General features: G+C 37.2%; 1 protein-coding gene across 5 annotated transcripts in view; it reads right to left on the reverse strand.

Moving 5' to 3' along the window:
• Window positions 1–1,329: 1,329 nt before the first annotated feature.
• Window positions 1,330–25,237, reverse strand: part of rai14 (retinoic acid induced 14) — a 45,740-nt gene continuing 21,832 nt past the window's right edge. For 2 of the 5 annotated variants that reach the window (XM_082141908.1, XM_082141907.1), the window contains exons 4-18: window positions 18,653–18,741; window positions 18,480–18,544; window positions 16,156–16,213; window positions 15,246–15,316; window positions 9,952–10,058; window positions 9,221–9,408; window positions 8,073–8,098; window positions 7,604–7,684; window positions 7,327–7,416; window positions 6,769–6,888; window positions 6,175–6,276; window positions 4,324–5,865; window positions 4,087–4,239; window positions 3,348–3,413; window positions 1,330–3,107 (exon numbers count right to left, since the gene is read on the reverse strand). In XM_082141908.1, coding sequence (XP_081998034.1) covers window positions 3,030–3,107; window positions 3,348–3,413; window positions 4,087–4,239; window positions 4,324–5,865; window positions 6,175–6,276; window positions 6,769–6,888; window positions 7,327–7,416; window positions 7,604–7,684; window positions 8,073–8,098; window positions 9,221–9,408; window positions 9,952–10,058; window positions 15,246–15,316; window positions 16,156–16,213; window positions 18,480–18,544; window positions 18,653–18,741 — 2,836 coding nt within the window. In that variant the 3' untranslated portion in view covers window positions 1,330–3,029. The remainder of the gene's footprint in view (window positions 3,108–3,347; window positions 3,414–4,086; window positions 4,240–4,323; window positions 5,866–6,174; window positions 6,277–6,768; window positions 6,889–7,326; window positions 7,417–7,603; window positions 7,685–8,072; window positions 8,099–9,220; window positions 9,409–9,951; window positions 10,059–15,245; window positions 15,317–16,155; window positions 16,214–18,479; window positions 18,545–18,652; window positions 18,742–25,237) is intronic. The other 3 variants (XM_082141909.1, XM_082141911.1, XM_082141910.1) reach the window with 3 other exon arrangements.

Here is a 25,237-nt window from a genome sequence, read left to right on the forward strand (position 1 = left end):
AACATTTATTTTTAACTCCGTTATCCTCTGAATATTATTTGAATGGCTGCATATTTGACTTTAATGCTTTATCATTATTGTAGCCTGCAGTGCTTTTCTAAGTAATATTGATCAACAGCACCATCTAGCTGAAACAACAATTACTTTTGGTGTACTGTACTACATTAAGCTATAGCACATTCTTGGGACAGGAGAAGAATAATATAGCTTAAAATCTTAAAACTAATCTGTGTCCAAGTAAAGCTAATGCTATTTTTGCCTTGGCTTGTGCTCTAATGTGGTGTCCACTTGTTTGAGTAAGATGATACTGTCTAAGGACAAAGCTATAAAGGAACATTTTAAAGGAGTCATACCACAGGGTACCATGGTGACATTACCCAGAATTCAGTTGGCATGACATCTAAGAACATTCTGATGCTGTGTGCTCAGAGTGAGATGGTCTATTGTCCCTGGTTCGGCCTTCAGGCGCTGACAGCTTCTCTTCTTGCCAAAATGACATCTAAAAAACATTGACAGTGGCCTTCTTCACCAAAGCAGCAATTTCATGAAATTACCAACAGGAAATGGAACTCACATGCTGGCCTGTTGTAGTTCGTGTGTTTGTTTTCTCTTTGAGACCTTTGCAAAATAGAGGCATGTAAAATATGAAAATCCTCAATTTGTACAGTATTATTTTGGCAGCTCAAGGAAATGTTTTCAAATTGTTATACAACTTTCTAAATATGACAGCAATGCCATTACTTCAGCTTTACCGAATTGTGAACACTTTACAATAACATCTCTTTTGTCAACATATGCAAAAACATTAGCAAACATTAACACTGAGCAATATATTTTTAACAGTGTTTATTAATTTTTGTTAATGCAAATGATTCATATGATTAATAAATGCTATAGAAGTACTGTAATTGTGACTTAATGTTGGTTAATGTATTAACTGCTAACATAATACATTATTGTAAAGTGTTACAACAAAACTGTTACTCCTAAGGTCTAAGAGCTAGTTAGAATTCACAGCAATTGATGACGCACAAGAAGCACATGAGCATCAATGTACAATGTGTTCCAGCCGATATACAATAAAACCAAACAATAACAATAAAAACTCAATGCAGAATCACCATTTGCCATACAATTGAAGCCAGGTCTGTGCTCTTCCTGCAGCTGTCAATCTGTATTTCAAGCTGTATTCACATTTGTAGAATACAAATTAAGAATCAATACTTGAAAAGAATTTTGGTGCACAAAAAGGTCTTACATAAGCCTGAAACAATCTTTTATGCTTTTTTTTTTTTACTTTGATAACAAAAACTTTGACAACAAAAAAAGAACCAATTCATAAGTTTAATTACTAAGCAAAAATACTTTTTGTCTGAGTCAATAACAAATACAATAGACAAAAACACTCAACTGACAATGAACCGATCATGAAATATGATAGATAAGAGCTCAATGACAATATCATAGGTATTCAACAAGGCAGGTTTTTTTTTTTCATGCAAACTCTTCACTTCAGATACTTGTGAAATATTTTCTGATGTAACTGGGGCTATATGATCTCTGACAAATGTGGTTTTGTATATTATGAACTCGTTTAGTAATGCAATGGTTCTCAGGAAAGGTAACGGATAAACAAAAAGCAAAGATGGCAAATTCTATAGGTAATGGACACCTAATACACGTCATACAAAACTCTGCTATATTTTCTATGAAAGCAATTACTCCTTATAAACAGGTTTATATGCTTTCCTCAAATTACATTCAAAAAGCTACAAAATTATACTAAACCAGGTAATGAGCAAGGCTTTAGTGCATGGACAAAATAACATCTAAACCATGCTCTACAGGTGAATAGCGTGTTTTCAAGTGCTACTGTATATTTCTTGTAACTAATAAAGCGTGTTTACTCTTTAGGTGTCAAAAAATCCTTCGTACGACCCACATTTAAGTAACTCCTAAATTGGGGAAGTGTGTTTATCCTTAAACTGACAAACTACAATCTCTTCTTTTCCAAACCTTATTTGTTGTAAAAACCACAACTACACTGAAGTGCTAGGGTTAACTCACCCCTCACTGTGTCACTGAAGCCTTTAGTTTATAACTAACTACAGTAATTGTTTAAGGTGTGATGACTTCATTACCATTACAGACTACAGTACATATTTAGGATGTGCAGGCAAATTCAACTGTAAAACTAAAATGTTTTAGTGCAGAAGGCTTGAACCAAGCAGAATGCAAAAGAAAGATAGTGCAGCTTCAAATGTTATGGTCTCCAAAACATTACCATGGGCGAAAAAATTAGCAGAGGCACATGGACACAGCCCATCAGGTGTCATGAAAATGGCAGGTAAATACTGGTATCAAAGAAAGACTGACTACTGACTGAAGAAAGTGCATTTGGCGGATAGACATTTTGTAAAGCACATACTCTGAAAAAGTGGAGAATTCTGAAAAACTACTGAAAAGGGTCACAATATCCAACAACACTGAGCCACTTCACTTTCACAGCACGTAGATACTACAGGTAGCTGCAATTTGAGAAAGTCCACATCCTACAACTGAAAAAGAAAGAAAATATGATTGTAAAAGGTGCACTGTGATGAACTGATCTGCAGGCAAACATACTAGAACATTGTGCTTTGTTTTTGCATTCTACCTCAATGCAAACTGACAAAAAAATGATTACCTTGCAACAGGATCAAATACTGATCAAATTCTTTGACAATATACAAAAATACAAACTGTTTTCAAAATAGATTTCAGAAAATCATTGACTGTAGATTGTGTTTTTGTCTGGCACTGCATGAGGTAAGACATTGTGCGCACATCAATGGTCTTCCTGTTTTCGTAAATCACTCAAGTTCGCTGTAAGTTTCCAAAATATCTGGGGAAAGCCAATGACGATTTCAATTGCAATGCTTGACAACATGTGTCATTCTGATTGATGGATCCTGGGCTTTAGTTCTCAGATGAATTTCCTTTGATCAATGTTTTTTGGCAAATCATGAACAACTGCAATACTGGCTCCTTCACTTGGCCTCGGTTGGCATTTTGCACATTACAAGTATCTGTTTCAAAGCCTTTTGCACATCTTCATCCATCTGCCCCTAAAAGGAAAGGTTTCAGTGTTTAAAAGTTATATTCTGAACTGTGAGAAAAAAACTGAAATAATTTACTACTATAGTATATGGATGGGAATAAGTGCAATATTATTAAATAAATATATAAAATATTGTTATAACAGTGGTACTATGACATTGCAGTATCTTTAACAGAGGAAACATTTAAATGTCAATATATCATGTGTACACACTGTAATAAAAAACTGATCAGAAATCAATACGGACCTGGACAGCATAAAGAAGGTGCATCCGGTAGACTGAGACAATTTCATGATGGCGTTTCTTGGACTCCTAGAGGACAAAAAAAGCAAATACTGTTATTTGTTTGAAGAGCTATTTTGAGCCCTAAATTGAATGTATGATGCATCTGTCATGCTCATAAAAAACAACAAACAACATTTTCTATGCTGCTATATATTAAACACTATCGTTCAAATGTTTGGGGCCAGAAATTAATTAAATTAAAATGATACTTTTATATCTAAATTGATCAACAGTGACAAAGACATTTATAATGTTACAAAATATTCAATTTCACATAAATGCTGTTCTTTTTAACTTTCTATTTATCAGAATCCTGAAAAAATGTATTATAGCTCCCACAAAAATATTAAACAGCAGAACTGTGAACACTAATAATAATAAGAAATGTTTCTTGAGCACCAAATCAACATGTTAGAATGATTTCTGAAGGCTCATGTGACATGCTAAAGAAATCATCTTTGCCATCACAGGAATAAATCACATTTTAAAATATATGTTCACAAAAGAGAACAGTTGTTTTAAATTGTAATGATATTTTATAATATTACAGTTTTACTGTATTTTTGGTCAGATAAATGCAGCCTTGGTGAGCATGAGAAACTACCGACCCCAAACTTTTGAACCTTTGAGTTGCTATCTTTAATGAAACAGAGCATTAGATTCCTTGCTAATTTATGGCAGAACAAGATTAGTAACATACAGAAAGCTGATATTGCAGTTGTTTGATCTGCTGCTGGAGCGAGTCCACCTGCTGGCTCTGTTGTCTCTTAGGGGTGCTAGTGGTGTACGACAGCTGTGACAGGCTGTTCAGAGCATCCTTCAACTTCATGATTTCCTTTGAGAGATCATCAATCTGTAGATAATAAACAAACATGACACATTAGGTTTTAATATGACACCATCTGCATCAATTTAGACAGAACTGAACAATCAGCACCTTTTTATTCTTCTCTCTCTCTGAGATAACATGGTTCTCAACCTGCTTCTTCAGCTGGACAATGATATCCTGAGCCTCCTTGTACCTGGTATTCAATGCACTGCACTCTTGCTCCCTGCAAACCGCCAGCTCCTGCGCCGCTTCTCTCTCATTCCTGCCGTCCCTCACCTCCTGCCAAGCAGCGGTCACCTCCAGGGCCATCTCATCCTGTTTCCTGAGAGCATCCTTCAGTAGGTGGTTCAGGTGACTTATCTCACCCTCCAGAGTCTCCCTCATCTGCTCATATTCCAGCCGGGATAATGAATCATCTGGAGTTACATCCTTCTCAACTGTCAGTCTGTTCTGCAAAGCGTCGACCTGCAAGGTCTTCTGGGCGAGCTGCTCTTTAAGAACTTCAACTTCCAACTCTAGGTTCTTGATAGCGTTCCCCAAGGATGCCACGACCTGTGTGTGGTCTGCAATGGCTACAGACGATTGAGCCTGGTTTTCGGCATCTTGTTTAACCTGGGCTATTTCTTTTAGCGCTGCTTGATGCTTAGCCTCAGTGTCCTTCACAACGTTCTGCATGTCCTTCATCTTGAACGTCAGCTCTTGAATTCTCTGCTCATGCTCCTCCTTGGTGACACAGACCACGTCTGCCTTGTCCTTAGGCTCTGATTCTTTGGCCTGCAGCTGGTTGCGGGCAGCGCTAAGCTCGCTTTTGGCCTCACTGTATGACTTTGAGAGCTCCAAAAGCCGCCGCTGCAGCCCATCGATAATCTCGCCGAGCTCTGCCTTCATCTCCTCGAAGTCTTTGGCAGCAGCCTCCACTGGCACAGTGCCACGAAGGGCCTCCTGGAGCATCTTGATCTCCTCTTGAGACTCTTTGTACTTCTCAATCAACAGTGTCTTCTCCTGGTTGATGTTCTCCACCAAAGCGTTGTAGGTGTTCTTTAGTTCTTGACGCTCAACTTCGGATAGGCTGACACTTTTGAGCTGAGCCTGAAGATCCCTTATCAAACAAGCATCTTGCTTTTGCTCCTCCTGTGATCTGGCCAACTTTCCCTTCAGTTCTTTGACCTCCTGCTCCAGGCAGCTTTTCAAATACTGAAACTTCTGCACCACATTGTCCTCTTGTGGACTCACAGAATCTCCCCTCAGCTGTAACTCTTGCAAAGATTCTTGGTATTTTTGGGTATCTTCGTCCATGCTTTTAGACGCAACTTCAATTTTCTCAAAGTCAGTGTTGAGTCTGGCCTGAAGGGAGTGGTTTTCCAATCTGGACTCTAGAAGTTTAGCCTGCAGATTCTCCAGCGCATCCCGTAGCAGTCCGATTTCTTTATCTGTACTCAACCTCACATCCTCCTCCATCTCATGTTTGATTGAGGAACTGCTAATGTCCAGAGCAGACATCTCCGAAAGATCCTCTTCATCACCGGTGTGGATGTGCAGATCACTGGAGAGCTCAAAATCAGCACGGGTGGAGTGGTACGAGGCATTGGATTCGATGCTGTTTGGACGGGAATTTCCATGGCCTTCCTCTCCTTGAGGAGCTGGACGTTTCTGCTCGGTGAGAAAAGATAAATGTTCTTGAAAATCAAGATAATGACTTGCAATGCACATCTTTATTTCCAAATACTCATAACTTAAAAGTGCTTTGTGCAATTTCCAACCACCAAACAGATTTGTAAAAATGTATACAGGCAGTACTGCCCCAAACTCAGGCCACTGACAGTTTAACATGGCAATGACTGGCACGACATGGCAATACTTGCTCAAAAAGAAGGTAACCGACAACGTTTTATTTTATTTTACGAAAAAAATTATAATTCACATTTCAGCTTTAAGGTGACTTTTTTTACAGTGAGTTACCTTTATTATTTGGGCAAGCTGCTGGTTTTCCAGGGAGAGGGAGGCTATCTTTGCTTGCAGTGCTGCAATCAACGACAAATTTGCATTCTCAGACTGCTCCATCTGTTTCAAAACAGGAGGACATCAAGAGATTATTTTACAATATCCTTTTAATTGGGCTTTAGACATCAAAATCTCACTTGAGAACGACAAACTGATTCCTTACGATCTGATACTACACTAAGAGAAGTCATGCAGGCCACCACAAAATTTCCATAACATAAGAGGCTGTTTTGAAGAACATCATTACTGAACACAAAACACAGTGTCTCTGGATTTTTAGGTTTTCAATGCTTACAAAAGACCCACGGGTTTGCGTCACTAGTCGAAATTCAAACAGAGTGCACAAACTTAAACAAAACTCATCCACAAGTTCGAGGCCAAGACTGGTGGTGTGGATGAGAAGTCTGCTTTTGTGTCCCCTAAAGCAAGGTCCTTCACCTGGCCAGGGCCAGTAAAAATGCAGCTGTTAAAATGGGTTCCAGAGAGCAAAAGTGGCTGAAGATCAAAGCAGCTGCCACATGAAGGAATATTAAAGGGTTGTGCGGTACTCGCCTTGGGCTCAGTCTGCTCCACAATCTGCTTCAGATCTTCAATGGTCTCTAGCAGCATGCTCTTTTCCTCATGCAATTTCTCGATCTCATCCTTCAGTACAGTACTTTTCAGCTCCTCCTCCTCAACAAACAGGAAGTGAAGAACTCCCAGTTAATCAGGTTATTAAATAATGAACAAAATATAACCGCAACATGCCTATGGATTAACTATCTAACACAGGTGTTGTTTTTTTTCACCACAGACAATATTTCAAAACCTAATAAGCTGTCTACCTAGACAGTATTTTGGGCATTATAGGCATGTTCAAATGCTATTTGGTAAAATTTGGTAGGCAGTGACTAAGCTTTGAGACTAAGCTTTTTCTTTTTTTTTTTTTACTAGTTACAAAATAATTTTTTAGGATATTTTTATTTATATTTTTTATTGTTATCAATATTATAATAAATAATAAGGCACAAATGATTACAATCAATATTATAATAAATATTTTCTTGATTTATACATACATTATATATTTTATTAATACTAATACCCATTAATGCTCTTTCCATATTTTACCTTGTAATTGAATCTTTTGGAAGAATCACTTTTGCTGGACAAAGGAGTATCAGTTGGAGTAAAATAAGGTGGTGAGATGATACCAGCCGACTGAAAAATAAGACAAAGGATAGCGTAAAAGTGAGGCTAAGCTTAGAGACAGTAAGAGCCAATATGGATACAGAAAAATTGTTATCAGATGAATATTCAGAAGTAATTACATAAAGAACTGCGTCTAAAGCTTTTAGAAAGTGCAGAGATCATTAGCGATTACAGATTCAGCACTGTGTGCCTTTACCTGGATTGGGCTAATGGGAGGAGGAGGTGCTTTTCTCTTTTTGGGAGTGGAGCTTCTGTCCTCATTTAACTTTTGACCATGCTGAGATTGTGTGCGTGATAAAGAGAGTGGCAAAAAGAGAGAGAGAAAGAGAAAGACGAAGTAAAGTGTTTAAGTGGTTAGTGAAATAAACACTGCACACTTAGTTTGGGAAAAGAAGACTATCACTACAGGGTGAGGCAAATGCCAGTGCAGGTTTCTCTAAAAGTGCATTGTGGGAATGTTTGTTAAATGTAAAAATAAAGGAATATTCAATCAAAACACCTGGCTTGAGGCTGACACTACTGTTCCAAGTGAACTAAGCATTCAGTTAAAATGTGAATTTAAATTGTCTATGGAGAAACTTGCAGGTTCTGTCAATCAAAAAATGAGGAAAACCATCAAAGTCTGAGGGGATGAAAATGAATGAAATGAAAATTAACTTGCTTACCTGAGGGGTTCTCGTCGAATTCTTATCTGCTCATGCAAAGATACAGGAGGGGAAAACATGGAGTGTGGTTATGAGGGGAAAATGAAAATGGCATGTCATTGCCTGGTGCTGACATTTGTTATTCAGTCTTAATCTTTCCTTTTTTCATTATTTCACAAGCAGATCTGAGAAATTTTGCAAAAAGTTGGATGTGTGAAAGCATGGTTTAAAAAAAGAAAAGAAAATGTCACTAGATGGCAATGTTGAGCCAATAAGCTGTGTGTAAATTGAGGACAGAAAAGAAAACAGAATCTAACATTTAAGGTGATGATACATGCACAAATATTATCAACTGGTTTCTTTTATTAAATGCCATTGGGGGAAAAAAACTGACATTTCGGCACTCAAGCTTTCCTCAGTGTATCCCAGTGTATATTTTACATTCACCAACAGCTGCCTTGTGCTTACAGCCAAATCACAGCTGCACTGATGTGATATTCAGTACAGCAGCACTCTAGCTTGTGCAAAATTGCTTAAGCAAACAACGGTTCTTGCAACAGTTTGTGAAGAAATCCATTAATGTTCTTCAGTTTTGAGTGGAAGGTCTTCTGGTTATTACAGAACAAGAACACTTTACATTATACTGCCCATGATACACATAACTACATGCTAGTAATCGTACTATGCGGAATTATACGCAGCTCCACAAAACGAATAGATGTCAAATACATGTATTTCATTAGTATTATTCAGCACTAATTAAAGTCGTCATGAAATGGAAGTTGCGTTAGTCTTTTATTCCCTATTGTGATGTATATTCGAGTGAAACGGCTGTTTAAACCAGAATAAAATATAGGGTTGATCGCACCAGTAAACCATGTCACCAGCAGAGAAGAGGTGTCGTTGCAAGAGGGAGAAGGTATTTTGATTAAAGATTATGAGGGCACATGATTTAAAACAAAAATAATGTGCACGGATCAATTATTTATAGTGAATACTGCAATATTCCCCAAAATTTTTCCATTTTTATTTCATGGTGACTTTAAGCATCATGGAGAGGAATGTACCTGTAAAGTATGACCATTGGTATTTTAATCATAATCTGAAATGACAACTTCAAAGCTAAATTGTTTAAATTGACATCACACTGATATTCACTTTTAAATTACCTGATTCCGACTGCTGTCTGTGGAGGGCATTGTTGAGAATGGTTCGGACCTCGCTGCTGCCAGACAGTTTGGCGTAATGTAGCACGTTGTGGCCGAGCGAGTCCACCATGTGCAGGTCAGCTCCCCTCTGCACCAGAAACTCGACAGCCGCCGGACAGCTGCTCTCACTGGCCAACATCACTGCGGTTCTGATTGGATAATAGATATTTTTTAAATTAATACTTTTATTTAGCTAAACTGTGCATTAAAGTACATATTAAATTGATCAAAAGCGACAGTAAAGACATTTAGAACAAAAGATTTCTATTTCACATAAAAATGAAATAAATCCTGTTCTTTTGGACATTCCATTCATCAAAGAATCCAGATTTTTTTTTTTAAAGAAATGTTTCTTGAGCGCCAAAGCAGCTTATTCGAATAATTTCCGACAGATTCTGACAGATTCTGAAAGACTGGAATTCAGCTTTGCCATCATAGGAATATTTTTCATCAAACAAATTAAGTCTTGGTGACCATAAAACACTTCAAAAACAAAACAAAAATCATATTGATCCCAAACTTGTGAACGGTAGTGTGTTCTGTATAAAAATGGATTATGATATGCACAGTTTAGTTGCACTGTTAGCATTCCAATTTAGTGTACTCAGCTCACTTTTGAGCTCACAACCACAAACTAAAAAACTTTTCTTTTAGCAGTCTCTCTATATTATGACTGATAACTAGAAACATACCTGCCATTTTTGTCTCTAGCATTGATGTCAGCACCCCAGTCCAATAAGCTCCGGCAGACCTCTGCGTGTGCATGTCTAGCTGACAAAAGCAGGGGCGTCAAGCCGTCCTAAATGGAAAAAGAGCTTTATATCAACATCATTTTCCTTCAAATACCATCCTCTGCATGTTAAGAGGCTACGTTATTGGAATAGACAGTACATTAGACAGAACTGGCACCAAACAGCAAGACAGTGAAGACACTGAATTATCATCAAAATGTAATAGAGCTTCAGACATCTAATATCAACAGAAGTGAAACCTGATGCATTAAAATCTACATGATATTAAAGTACATAGGTGAACTTTTCCCCCTTCTTTTCCTAATCTCCTTGGGCAAACAATCTTCTCACAGAGCTCAACACCTCCTGCAAGCGACCCCAGAGGTCACGGGGGGTTCGGCCAATTATTCCAGAGCGAGAGAACCTGACACCTCATCAAAAGCACATTTAGGATGACGAGGCTAAATTTGAGCTGCAACCTGAAAATTACACCACAACTCTGTACAGCACTTCAATGCATTTAGGCTTTCTCAGATAAAACTACTACTAGAAAAACAAAACAAAAAAGAGCCCGTGCATGCAAAACATTGTGAACTACACAGTAGTGTTTTCAATTCTGCTGACGTTATGATATATTTGAATTATTTATAGAGAAAAGCATAAAAGTTTTTTCTTCTTCTTCAGGAAGCAAGAAGTGCAGATCTAGACTTTCTGTGGAAGCTCACAACATGGTGCGGTTTTTCCCTGGGAAGTGTGAGGAATCTGAGACTGTGTTGATGCTAATTTATGGTACAGACACAACCTTTATGCATAAGATCTTAAAGCTTGTGCATGTTTGTGGTATAAAAAAGGTTTAGATGTTTTTCAATTTGCATTTTAACTTGCAAGAGCTTAGTCATAGCAGTCCAGGGGGTGATTTGAGCTCATATGGCATCAAGCAGAGAATATGAAATGATTAAATACAATCCTACTGTATGCTCGGGCTGGTTTCTTCCCTGGCATGCATTGAAGAGCCAAGACAAGATTAAATTTAACAAGCTAACATTTAAGACATCTGGAAGGTCAGGGGATGTTATAACTATAGATTATACTAACAGGAACATCTTTATGCCCGATATATGAGTGATGAAATAATTGCATATTTTGTTTAGCTATTACACATCCCATCAAGACGATTTTTTTTTTTTTTTTACATTCTGGGAGTGACCTTTAAGTTAAATTACATTTTCTAGACAAATTATGGTGAAAATATAATTGTTCAAAACATAATTTCACATGGCCTTTAAGTTGAGAAACATTATTTCTCTTCACATAGCAAACCACAACAATCCCAATTAATTTGTTTATAACTGCATTCAGCACTGATAAACACAGCACAAGGCTGCTGTGGAGAAAGTCTGTTTACAACATACACCTCATGGGCATTCACAACTGAGCCAATTTTGCAATGGCTGGGTCACTGTAATAGAAACATTAGAATGATTATAGCAGAATTGATTGGTTTGTTTACATAACGAGGAATTCATCAGTCTTAACATAAAAGGTTTTGAGAAAACATTGTATCTAACAAACCATTTTATAAGGTGTTGCTCAAAGAAAGCCTGTAAATGTCCTCAATATTAATTTCTTCAAGCTAGGAGATCTTAAGCTGTTGCATTCACAAAAGGAAATACGCAAAAACTATACCTTTAGAGGTACAACAGTTTGTCACTTAAATGGACATTTAAAGAAAAAAACTGAAGATAAACCCTAAGACTTCCTTTCCTCTGTGCAACACAAAACAAGAAAGGCAATTTTTCACACAATGTGTTTTGAGGTGATTTTGTGCGTCAGTTCCTGTTCATTAAAACCATATGAAAAACAGCCCTCAAAATGAAGTCATATGAGTTCGCATGACATGAGCAAGAGTAAATGATAACAAAACTGTCATTTTTGGTTGAACTATCCTGTTAAAAGTTAAACATATTTTTGCAGTTTAAATTAAAAATCAGTGCACAAACTGCATTCCATATGCGCCTGAGGATATCAGCATCCCATATGCTGCAAGGGAAAATAAGAGGTAAATAACCAGGTGTGAGTTTTCTAAATTAGACAGAGTGGCTTTTGCTAAGCTGTTGGTGGATGAAGGATTTCCATCAATTTATCAGCTCAAAGGCAAACTCCAAGATGAGTTTAAATGAAAAAAAGAAAAAAGGCACACATCATTGGACTCGTTCATTACTAACAACCTAGTTTTAAAAAAATGAGGCCCAGTGTTTTCTGAGTGCGCATCAAAGCTCAATAATTTGTGCTTGAGCCCAGAATGCTATTGCGACATTAGTTGGCCTACGCTTAATAATTTAGCAGAGAGAGCAGGTATTTCCGCATGTTCAAAGCAATGGGCTGAGTGGGCATGAATGTGCCAAGCTTGCCTCAGAGGATGACGACGGTGGATAATCAGTGACCGTAAGCAGAAGCAGCCTCTGATTCACATCTACTTTTGACTCTCTCTCTCGTTCTCCTTTCTGACTGCTGAAGCTCTTTAGTCATGGTTGTTTAAATGAGAGAGCCACAGCTTGAGGGTTCGTTGCCTCCCACACCGGCCATCTGTCTCTCAGTAACATATAGCTTGAAAAGAGAAAAACGGTTCATTTCATTGGAGCTGCATGCTAACATTATGACAATTGAGAGTGTGAATTAGAGAATAGTGATGATAATGATAATGATAATGTCGCATGGTAGACAAAGGCTGTTTATCCAGCAGACATGCAGGCACAGTGGTTAAGTCAAAGTTTATGAAAAAGACATGCTTTCGATATACGTAAAAGAGGTTTGGGATCTTTTTATGCAAAATGCAAAAATATTAATTCTGTTCTGCTACATGCAAAAACGGATAAAAACATTTTACTTTAAAACAAGTTATGCATCTGTTGTCTTGATAACAAAGAAGCTCATTATAAATCATTAGCCACAGCAGACCTGTTGTGCATCTCCGAGAACCACAGTAAGTACCGCGAGAGCGATTAGAGAGCAGGCGGCTCCGTACTTTTATGTCATACACCAATTGGTCAGCGCAGCGCCACTTCAAGTCAGCGTTTCTTTTCTGATTGAATTAATGTATTGAGTGAATAAATCAGGTGAACCAATGATTCAATGGCCTATTCATAAAGAGAACCATTTGTGACCCTGGATCACAAAACCAGTCACAAGTAGCACGGGTATATTCGTGGCAATAGCAACAATACATTGTATGGGTCAAAATTATCGATTTTTCTTTTCTGCCAAAAATCATTAGGATATTAAGTAAAGATCATGCTCCATGAAGATATTTTGTAAATTTCCTACCGTAAATAAATAAATATTTATTTTTATGAGTGAATGCAGCACAATTGCGAACATAAATGGCCAACTTTAAAGGTGATTTTCTCAATATTTAAATTTTTTGGCTCCCTCAGAATCCAGATTTTCAAATAGTTATATCTCTTCAGCTTTGTTATATAAATCTCAATTGAATTTTTTTTTTTTACCCATGTGACTGGTTTGGTGGTCCAGGGTCACATTTACTTAATTCCTGAAAGAATCAGCTGTTTGAATGAATTAATGATTCAATGACTATTTACTTGTATATTCTTTAATGGTTCACAAATGAAAAAGTGATACAGGTTTAAAACGACATTTTGAAGAATGTTGGTAACCAAACTGTTATGGTTTGTAAACATATCAAAATGTCAGTTCAGATGCAGCTTCTGAAACAAAAAATCATGGCCCTTGTAGCCTAAAAGTTTATGTGTAATAAATGATATGTTGAATCAAATCAAACATTTACTTCTAAATCTACTTTTTGGAATGTATATTTAATGCTTTCCTCATTTAACACAATAATGACTTTAAATAATCTTTTGGGGGTAATTTCACAGCCAAACTTGATGTGCGATTAATTAGCGATTAATTAGATGAATTTATTTGCACATCATGTTATTAATTAGATATTAAAAATGTAATCGCTTGACAGCCCTACCAAATACAGGTTGTTTAGCCGTTGCCTCTTTTCCAGCGGTCTCCCCTGACAGAACATATTTGATGCATTATTAGAATGAAATGTTTCTCTTGAGATGCATCAGGGTCGTTCATCCTTCACCACAGTCAGAGTCTAATCTCTGGGATAATAGCGCTGTGGGTCTTAACAGATAACACTACTATTAAAGGATAACTGTGAATAATTGTGGATTTATATCTTTGTGAATAAATGTGGATTAATTAGAACAAACACTGCAGGGACAGCTAAATCCATCCAATGAATGCTGAATAAGAATAATTTGTTTACTTCTTAAAGATGCCCAGATAATGCAGATGCATATTAATGAATTTCCGACACAGAGGAGTAAGTAAGGTCAGTGTGATGGGCAATGGATAAAAACCTTGAGTATTAGTAGAGTCATCATTTACAAAAACATTTTAAACAAAACATTATGGTTTCGGATGTGCCAATATGTTTCTTCTGTTGTCTAAAGTTTTGAAGCCTTTTTTTAATTATTTAACACTATATCTAATTTATCTCTAGGATGATGGTTAAACGTTAACATGAAGCTAGGCAGATGCTAACACTAGCCAACCACAATTATTGATGTACATAGACTCACACACTTTGAATTTGAATTTAATACGAGCCAGAGGTAATTTAGTTTACAAATAGGAATTTATAATATATTAAATATTGATTCATATTTATAATTTATAAATAATTGTAAACATTTTATTAAACACTTTGATCTTTTGTAATAGATTGAAACTGCCTCAATATAAATGTTTTATGGTAATCTAAATGTTTCTTATACCAAAACATGCCAGAGATATTTGTAGTAGTTAGAGTTACATAAAAAATAAAAAATAAAATCCCTTACTACCTGTAAGTACAGAATACAAATTATTTTTGTACTGCTAGTCAGTGCTCTTGTTATCAACCAGACAGAAGCTATTTAAAAGAAGCATTGTGAGACTCTGGAACAGAGACTGAAGGAACAAAAGAAAACTCACAAGTAAAAAAACAACTTTGGACAAGCAATCTCCCAGTAACAGTGACCTCAAGTGTGCCATGGGGATTTAAATCAATGCAGCTGAACACGGATTCAAACCCACAGAAAACAGAGTCTTTGGGAAGTTGTCCTTGACAATGCACATGTTTGAGGTAGACCACAGGTAGCTCTGAGATACATGTAGAGAAAGACAAAGTACATTTTCACAGCAGTTAAAATATTTCTTATAAGACTCATACATACCGAGTCCTCAAGATTGACGTGACACTTGTGCTCGCACAGAAGCTGAACTATCACATTGTTTCCGCTGGCAGCTATAGGAGAGAGAAAGAGAGAACGGATAATAAGAAGCAGTTCTTTATCCCCACAGAGACACAAACAAGGGTTTAACAGCATGCCAACAAACTCTTTAAAGAGTAATTACAATGAACACTTCAAGCTTTCCCACAGAGACCAAAACCCGGCTCACAGTGTGTGACACCATTTATTTCCCAACAAATTTTAGCGTCCCATTTAAAAAAATCACACTGTCTCCTGTTTCTTAACCAATCACGGTCATTATTCACAAACAAGTGGACTGGCATAAATGCAGTTTCTCTGCTTTGTAGTCTGTATGAAACCATGTTTTGCTTAAAACATCCTGCCAGCAGACTTCTGACCTACAGGTGGCTGCAAGCTCCTTGCTCTTCGAGGCCGATCCCACCCCGGTTCAATCCCTCAGAGCTGGCAAAAAGGCTCAATTAACAGCCAACGCTGTCATTTTTTTCCTCACTGTCTTCTATACAGACTGAAATGGGCAAGGGAGCATTTTTTTATTATTTGCTAGGGAGCAATTTTGTGAACAAAGTCTTTACACAAATAAAAACATGCTTTTCTTTGGGTTTGCCCTCACTACCTGGCAATTTGGAGCAAATGGTACACAATAACATGTCATTCTGTGCTTGGGAGTGGAATAACGGTGCCGTGGGGTTCATGTTGAAAAACTTTTGCACCAAAAAACCTTTCAGAACAAACTATTAAGAAGCAATAAGTAGTAAAAGAAAACAAGATATACTGAAGATAAAGTCTGTTGCTTGTCCTTGAAGGGCTCCTGAGTTGAGAAGTATTTAAGTAAACAGATTAATCTTTAAAACAAGGACATTTTTCACCTTACCTGCGTGGTGCAGAGCCATCTTCCCTGAGCTGTCAGGTGCATCCACCACACACTTAGTCTGTAGAATAAAACGCATTTGATTATTACTTCAAACGCATTATTTAAAACCACCATGACATGTTCTTCCCAGAAGGCACTGCTAGACATCAATTACAACCTTTCAATCAAAACAGCTACGCTTTTTAAGTTAAGTTAATGTAAAAGTTAATGATTTGCGCTCCTATTAAACATTTAGCAGCATGTCAGGCCAGTGTTCATGGACGAACAGGCACAAGGCATTTATTTGACAGGCATCATCCGAGGAGAGGTGTAATATATTAAACTGCAGTAGCCAATCAGACCTAAAAATGTGCCTAATGTGGATGTCCCATTAAATGTGATTACTGACTGCCAGCTATTAACCCTAAGTTCATTGTGCTACTATTATGTAAACGAGATTCCATATGTCCCTTTTAAATCCTTCAATAACTTGTCTTGTATGTGTACATACACCTCCAAAGCTTAGTTTAAAAAGTAGAGGCCAATGACTTTTTTTGTCATTAGAAATGACTAGACATTCAATCAACAAGAAAATTAGCTAAGAAAGTTTTTATTTTCAGGGAACATTTCATCAGAATCTCAAGGCACTGGGTACATTAGAGCATTTGTTGTGTTTAGGAAGCCAGGCAAGGAGTTTTGGTTTAGGACTTCTGGATGAAACTAAATTACTACTGTCAGGCACTTTCATTTGTGTAGCAGTTCATTTTCTGTTTCACAGGATCTGCAGGGGAAAAGGCCAATTAATTCAACACCGGCCAGTTTGGGTTGGTACAATATTTAAAATGCTTTTGAAAGAAATATGCACACTGTCTTATGCACACAAAGCTGCATTTATTTGATAAAAAAAAAAAAAATTAAACATTGTGAAATATTATAATTCAAAAGAACATCCTATTTTAATATTTTGTAAAATGTAATTTTGCAAGCGGAATTTTCAACATCATTACTCCAGTCTTCAGTGTCATATGGTCATTCAGAAATAATTATAATATGCTAATTCTGTGCTTAAGAAACATTTCTAATTATTATCAATGTTGCTTAATATTTTTGTGGAAACCATGACATATATATTTTTTAGGATTTTATGATGAATAAGAAGTTCAAAAGAACAGCATTTATCAGAAATAGAAATATTTTGTAAATTATTGTATATTATAAATGTGCTTACTCTTGATTTATTTAATTTATTTATGCATATTTGCTAAATAAAATGATTAAGTAAAAAAATACTGACACAAATTTTTACATGGTCGTATATTTAAGCATTTTAAACAGTGGAGAAGTATGGTGGCCCCAAAAATGTATCTCTTAAGGTGTTTAAGATGTCATTGCATTAGATTAAAAAATAGGGAGAGATTTGTGAAAAAGCAGAGAGGGGATGTTTTTGAAACGTTTTTTTTATTCTCGAAAATAAATCACAAACCACAGTGGGTATTTTGTGCAGCTGTTAAAGTAACATTTATAGAATAATAATGAGCTTTAATGAAACAAAATCAGAACATTTTGAAAAGGTAATTTTTTATCCATTTTAACAAGATTATTACGGAGGCAGCTGAAGTTGATGGAGGAATTTGCAGCTTTACTCGCAAACTACAATTCATGTTCATCAATAAGGTGAGACCCAGACCCTTTTATAAACCAATATATACTGGAATTAATAAAAAAGTGTACCATCCTACTAGTAATCAAAGATGTTTGTTGTCGTAATGATGAGAGTAGTGCACTGCACACAAAGGTAGTAGCGCCCATGCCCAAATCTTCAAGCGGGCCAAGACCGCGCCTGGGCATGGTACAGAGCGATCACACTAGTCAAATGAACCAGACTTTGGGGCAAGCGTGATCCAGCATGGTTCAGATTGCCTAGTGTTAGTACACCCTTAACCCATACTGGCAAAGCCAATTCTGAAGCTATTAGTGAACACAGCTGGAAGGCTCTGGATATTTCAGATCTGTGCAGCTCTAGTAGAATCACATGGAGTGGAGAATGAGTCGCCCATGATGATAAAAGAGATGCTAGAGAAGGTACCTCAGCAGACCGAGGGGAGTCTTGGAACATGCCGACCTGCCCACACACAAATCCAAACATGCAACCCTCTCCAAGCTCACAGAGGGAGGCCGTGGGATTTGCTAGTTTACGAAACTGCAGGAACAAAATCTGCTCCCTTTGTTTAGCTGGCACACAGCATGGCAACAGACATGGCTGTTGTTCCCATTAGCATCCACTCCATCTCTGTGTGTACATCAAACTCTCAAGTCTGTAATACACAATCATTTGAAAATATTACCTGAAGCAACTTTTTGGCACACTCAGGATGGTTGTTTTTGGCAGCAAGGTGTAAAGCAGTAAACCCTGATGTTAAGAGAAGGAAACAAGGCTTGTTATTTACATTTTTACATATTTACACTTCCATAACGTAAAAGTAATGCAAGAAAACATGTTGATCTAGTTGTAAACAACCTGAAGCGTCCTGCAGAGAAACATCAGCCCCGTGAGCCAGGATGACAGCAAGGCACTCAGCTTGACCTTGTGTGGCTGCTACATGCAGACTGAGAAAGAAAAAAAGAAAAAAAAGTGTCATTAACACGTTATTTTAGTTGCAGATTAGCCAATGCCGCTCACACTTGGCCAGTTTTTATGTCATGTATAACTTGCCTGTAACCTATATGCAGTAAATAGAGGGCTTTTTAATTTAAAAGGTAGGTCAATGGCATGCTCTGCATACATGCTTGTCCTAAGGCAATTGTAAAGCACTCTAGTGCAAATGAGTGACACTAGATCAATCCTTTTCATTCTGTGTAGCAAGTCAAGCACAAATCACACAAGCACGCTTTTTTTTTCTGTTTCAGAAAGATGTCTCTAATGCTCACCAAGACTGCATTTATTTGATCAAAAATACATGAACCGTAATATTGTGAATATTACATTTGAAAAATATTACAATTAAAAATGGCTGTTTTTATTGTAATATATTTTAAAAAGTAATTTATTCCTGCGATGGCAAAGCTGAATATTCAACAGCCATTAATCCAGTCTTCGGTTACATGATCCTTCAGAAATCATTCTAATATGCTGATCTGGAAACATCTTAAAACTTTGATGAATAAAAAAATAAATAATCTTTAATAGATATAGAAATCTTTTGTAACATTATAAATGTCTTCAGTGTCACTTTTGATCACTTTAAAGCATTCTTTAAAGGGGTCGTCGGATGCAAAATTCACTTTTATATGGTGTTTTGCATATAAATGTGTCTTTGCAGTGTGTGGACACAACCACCAAATGAAAAAAATCCATTCACTCCTTTTTTTTAAATCCTCAAACAGTCTAAACACTCAATAATCAAGCCATTTGGATTTTCTGAGCAATATGATGTCATATTGCTCATGCTCCACCCACGACCACGGACGGACTGTCCCGTATTAGCATATTTCCGCCCTCAGCCATTTGTATACTGTCCACCAAGGCAGGTTGCCAAGGCAGCAGTTTATTAGGGGTGTCAAAATTAATCGTTTCTACGATGCATCGCGATGCAGACGAGGACGATTCGGTATCGGTTCAGTAATAGACCATAACCGGTTATAATGTACTGACGCTTTTCTTACGTCATTTGTCGCGTACGTGTTGCGGTAGCATACAATGGCAGAGGGAGGTGAGACGCGAGTGAGAGAAAATTAAAAATGCTCCAACTAACGTTACTTTAAAAGCCAACATCTGGGCACATTTCGGCTTTTATGAACAACGTGGTAAGCACGACCTGCAGAAGACACGCGCTGTGTGCGCTCATGTCACGCACAAATAGAATATGCAGGAGGTAATACCACTAAATTGATAAACCACGTTAGCCGTTTTCACCCCGAGCTGTTATCGCCCGGCAGAGTCTGACTGCTTTAGAGTAAGTGGATGAGCTCCGTCACCCGAATCCGCAGCCAAAAACAAATCACCCACCCGCCCCAATAACTTTCTCTGATTTAAGTATCCGCAACCGATGGTCAAATTACAATTATTCTGTGTTGTTACGCGTGATTATAAATGGATGATCGTCACTTTCAACAGCGGACTCGGCGACGGTTGATGCGCGCATCTTTAATGGTAACATAATACACTGATTAATGAGCGCTGCTTTTAAATGAACATTTCTTTAAAACAAAATTTATTTGACAGATTTTCCTTTTCTTAGTGTCATAAACAAGCTTTAATCCCTTGAAATTTAAACTGGAATGTCACTGTTTCTGTCACTGCAACTTCCCGAACAGGCGAGCACATGCGCGCAAACATCACTTTTGAAGTAAAATTTAAAATTGAGGATGCGGTGCATCGTGATGCATCGTGATATCGAATTGAACCGGATCGATGACATAATAATCATAATCGAACCGAACCGTGAGACCAGTGTCGGTTCACACCCCTACAGTTTATGTGGCTTGTGTCGACACCCCCACGGAAGAGAGGGGTGGGGTGAGCAGTTGCTCATTATCATTTAAAGAGACATAGGTCGCTGTGAACAGAGCTGTTTTTGAAGAAGTAAAAAGGGTGTTGTTTTACACAACCATTGAGGAATTTTAACCAAAGTATGTAACAAACTTTACATGAAGACCCTAAAGAATCATATCAACTTGTGGAAAATGGACATCCGATGACCCTTTAAAAAAAGACAATTTTGAACAGAAGTGTATGTTTTTATGCATATTTTGGAGATGTTATTTGCATCTTGGTGTTTCCATCCAATATTGACCCACATTTTTTATAATTTCTATTATAATATCCCAAAATTCACATTAAAATACATGGTTGGAAATGGAATCCCAGCTAATGACTGCTTATGTTTTGGTGAACTATTCCTTTAAATCCTTTATTAGTCATGAAATCTCTGACCTTAGGGGACAGAATAATGGAGAAAAGGTTTTCCATGTGATTAAAAAGTTCAGTGCTCTCTATCCCTTAATAAATAGCTTCCATTGAAACCCACTGGTTTGATATCTACCATCTCATTATTAGTTGGCTCTTTAGAGGACAAACTTCAGCAAAAACACAAATTAATCTATATAAAATTGATTAAACCCTTCTGGAGGATAAGGATCTCTTTTGGGCAATAATAAAGCTAACAACTAAAGCTATGCAAGATGCCCAGATAATAACTTTGATGATTATGTTACTTGTGACAGCTACATGGTTCTGACCTTTAAATGAACAAACCAAGAACTTTAAATATGGCAATTTAAGCACAATAAATATCACTCTAATGCTATTAAAGGTCAGTTCACAAAAAAAACTACACTGTTGTCGGTAGAATTAAAACACACATAGTAATTTTTTAATTGATCTGAAACACAACATTTAAAGGGATGGTTAACACTAAAATGACAATTCTGTCACCCTTTTTTGTGCACAGAAGAAAGTAAGTCATCACCTAGGCTATATGACTTTCTTCTCCGGAACACAAAAGATGATATTTTGAAGAATGTTGGTAAAAATTTGGTTACCATTGACTTCTATTGTATTGACAAAAATAATAATAATTAAAGTCTTACAGATTTGAAAAAACAAAAGATGGGTAAATGATGACAGAATTTGCATTTTTGAGTGAACTTTAAAAAAACTTGCTAAAGAAAGTTTTAAATTATAGGTAATTATGATGCCTAATCACATGGTGTCCTTAATTAAAGTCAATTTAATGTTCAGTCACTGCATTCTCCACAAGACAGGGGAGATTCTGTTTATTTTAACCCTGAAAGAAGAAGTAACATTTGCTGCATTATTTCTCCCGTGTTTTGTAATTAATATTATCAAGTGCTCTCTCGAAGTGCTTTTCAAGGTAAATGACATGGTCACCAGAGCATGGGGACGGGGTAACACTTTATTTGAAGCGGTGTGCATAAGACTGACATGACAGCTTCATAATCATGACATAACACATGTCATGAATATGAAGGAGGTTTTATGCATGTTAAAGACAATTGTCATTAAGTGTCATTCGCTCAATTATGTCATTTTTAATGCAAAGATGACATTGTTTGAGATGTCTTTGTTATGACAACTTGACATAAACTAATACATCATAACCTGTCAGTGTCTTTGTCATGACAACTTGACATTAACAAGACAACATAACCTGTCATAAATATGTCATAAACATGACATAGCAGATTAATCATCAAACTTAAGAAACTACTTAGATTTATGGGTTAACATTACATTATATTTCTGACCACTTTTTTTCCCCAGTGGTACAAATTGAATTTGTCATTAAAATGTAATTAAGTGTTCATACTCTGTATTATTATTCTGTAAATTATTTTATAACTAATACTGGAATACTGGGGGGAAAAACGTGGTCAGAAATATATTCATGACACAGTTATAATGGCCTCATGACAGCCAATGTCAAAACCAACCACATGACAGTTTAATGTAATGTTAACCCATAAAGCTAAGTAGTTTCTTAAGTTTGATCATTAATCTGCTATGTCATGTTTATGACACATTTATGACAGGTTATGATGTATTGGTTTGGCAAGTTGTCATAACAAAGACATCAAACAATGTCATCTTTGCATTAAAAATGACATAATTGAGCGAATGACACTTAAAGGGATAGTTCACTTTGAAATTAATTTTTGGTATGTTTTAGCTTACCTCAAGGGCATCCAAGATGTAGGTGTCTTTTTTTCCGCAGTAGTTTCAATTTTGATATTTTTAGGTCAAACCGTTCTTGTCTGTCAGTTATATAATGCAGGTCTATGGTCACGGTCTCAAAGAGCATGCACAGAGTCCAAATTAAAACAATTCCCCATCGTAAGTACACATTGATGGCCTAAGACACGAAACGAGCGGTTTGTGTGAGAAAACGAACAGTATTTATATCATTGTTAACTCTTATACACAGCCATGTCGAAGTGATCTGATCTGACATGTACGCAGACTGGTGCATAGATATATACACACTAGATGTCGCCTTGTCTACGGCAGTTCATTGGAACGAATGTCTTTAAGGCGACATCTAGTGTATATATCTATGCACCAGTCTGCGTACACGTCAGATCAGATCACTTCGACATGGCTGTGTATAAGAGTTAACAACGATATAAATACTGTTCGTTTTCTCACACAAACCGCTCGTTTCGTGTCTTGGGCCATCAATGTGTACTTACGATGGGGAATTGTTTAATTTGGACGACGGGGAATTGTTTTAATTTGGGCTCTTTGAGGCGGTGACCATAGACCTGCATTATATGACTGACAGACAAGAACGGTTTGACCTAAAAATATCAAAATTGAAATTACTGCGGAAAAAAAGACACCTACATCTTGGATGCCCTTGAGGTAAGCTAAAACATACCAAAAATTAATTTCAAAGTGAACTATCCCTTTAATGACAATTGTCTTTAACATGCATAAAACCTCCTTCATATTAATGACGTGTCATGTCATGATTATGAAGCTGTCATGTCAGTCTTATGCACACCCGTTCAAGTAAAGTGTTACCGAGCATGATTACCAAATCGCACTGGACTCATGTCCGACTCCTTCATTATAAGGAAATTATATCTCCATGGCAACTGTGACGGTTTGGAGATACAGCGAGGCTTTGTGTTCTACATGTGCCTCTCTGGCCCGTGAACCCTCTGGAGCGCAAGCACTCGAACACAATGAACTTCTCAAATAAGATAAGGATTTATTGTGAGCCTATGAGAGCACTTCGGCTCAAGCCGCCCTAACGCAGGACACTAGAGACTCATTCAGGTCGGCAGTGTCTGAGTTCATTAATTGCAGAGTGAAGAGAGTAAGCTCATCTCTCTGCATTCACTGGAGCTCATTCATCCATCTCATCATTCATCACTTGTCTGTCTCTGCTGTGCTGCTCAAAGGAATGTTGCTATACTTTCTTTATAGCTGATGTTTTTAAGGTTGCATATATGTTATAATTACATTTACCTGCATCTAACATGAGAAAGAGTATTCTTATCATGCCTTTCATGACACATTCTGTTAGAAAGTATTACAGTCTAGGAAATCTAAGACCAGCGAGAAATCACCCAGAAAACACTAGCAACCGCCTAGCAAACCGAAACTCGAAACTGCTTGCCAAAGCGCACTTTTCAGAAAAGTTTGCTACGGCTAGTCAACACCTTTGTACTACCATTGATCCGTGGCGATTACGTAATAGGTGCGGAGGTTCCGTCTTCTTTCACGTGGAAATCTTTTCCGGTTCATTTCTCCTGTTCAGTCTGTCGAGGTCAGACGTCCACGAGTGAAAACATGAACACAATGGAGGAGCTACTTTATAGTAGAAAATGAAGTTGTACTTCTCATGAAACGAGACACTGACACTGTTTTTCAAGTTTAATATGGTAAAGCTGCTTGATTTTAAGCAATCTATTGAATAAAGTGCTTTATAAATAAATGTGACATGACTTTACTAGAGTGCTGAATTGCAGAGCTCGTGCAAACATAATCATGTTGCTATGATCAAAATGCTGTCCTTATGAATGAATGAAGAATGAAAAAGAACCTCACTGTGAGTATCAGGGCCTCGATGATCTCCAAGCCACTTCATTATCACTCTTGCCTTGTGACATGGAACTTTATCACCAAATTGTTCCAGGATCATTGGGAGAAGTTGCTCTTGCAGGACGTTTTGGGGAAGAACTGTGAGAGAGCTCACTCCCTTGGATGAATAGCAACCCCACACATGGATGGTCTCAGGATGCTAAGTTACTGTTGGAATGACACAGGACTCATGGTAGCATTCACCTTTTTTTCTCTGGACAATCAATTTTCCAGATATCCCAAACATTCTAATCTAACAGTCTAACAACTTTGCACCAGTCTTCTGCTGTCCAATCCACGTACTTTCTGCAGAATTTCAGTCTGTCTTTGATGTTTTTCTTGGGGAGAAGTGGCCACTTTGGTTGTCCTTCTTGACACCAGCTGGTTGTTCAAAAGTCTTCGCCTAACTGTGCGTGCAGATGCACTCACACTCACCTGTTGCCAATACTTAGCAAGCTCTGCACTCCTCAGGAGGAGACAGTCCTGGCGTTTGCT

Source organism: Leuciscus leuciscus, assembly GCF_965113295.1.
Source record: "Leuciscus leuciscus genome assembly, chromosome: 16".
NCBI lineage: Eukaryota > Metazoa > Chordata > Actinopteri > Cypriniformes > Leuciscidae > Leuciscus > Leuciscus leuciscus.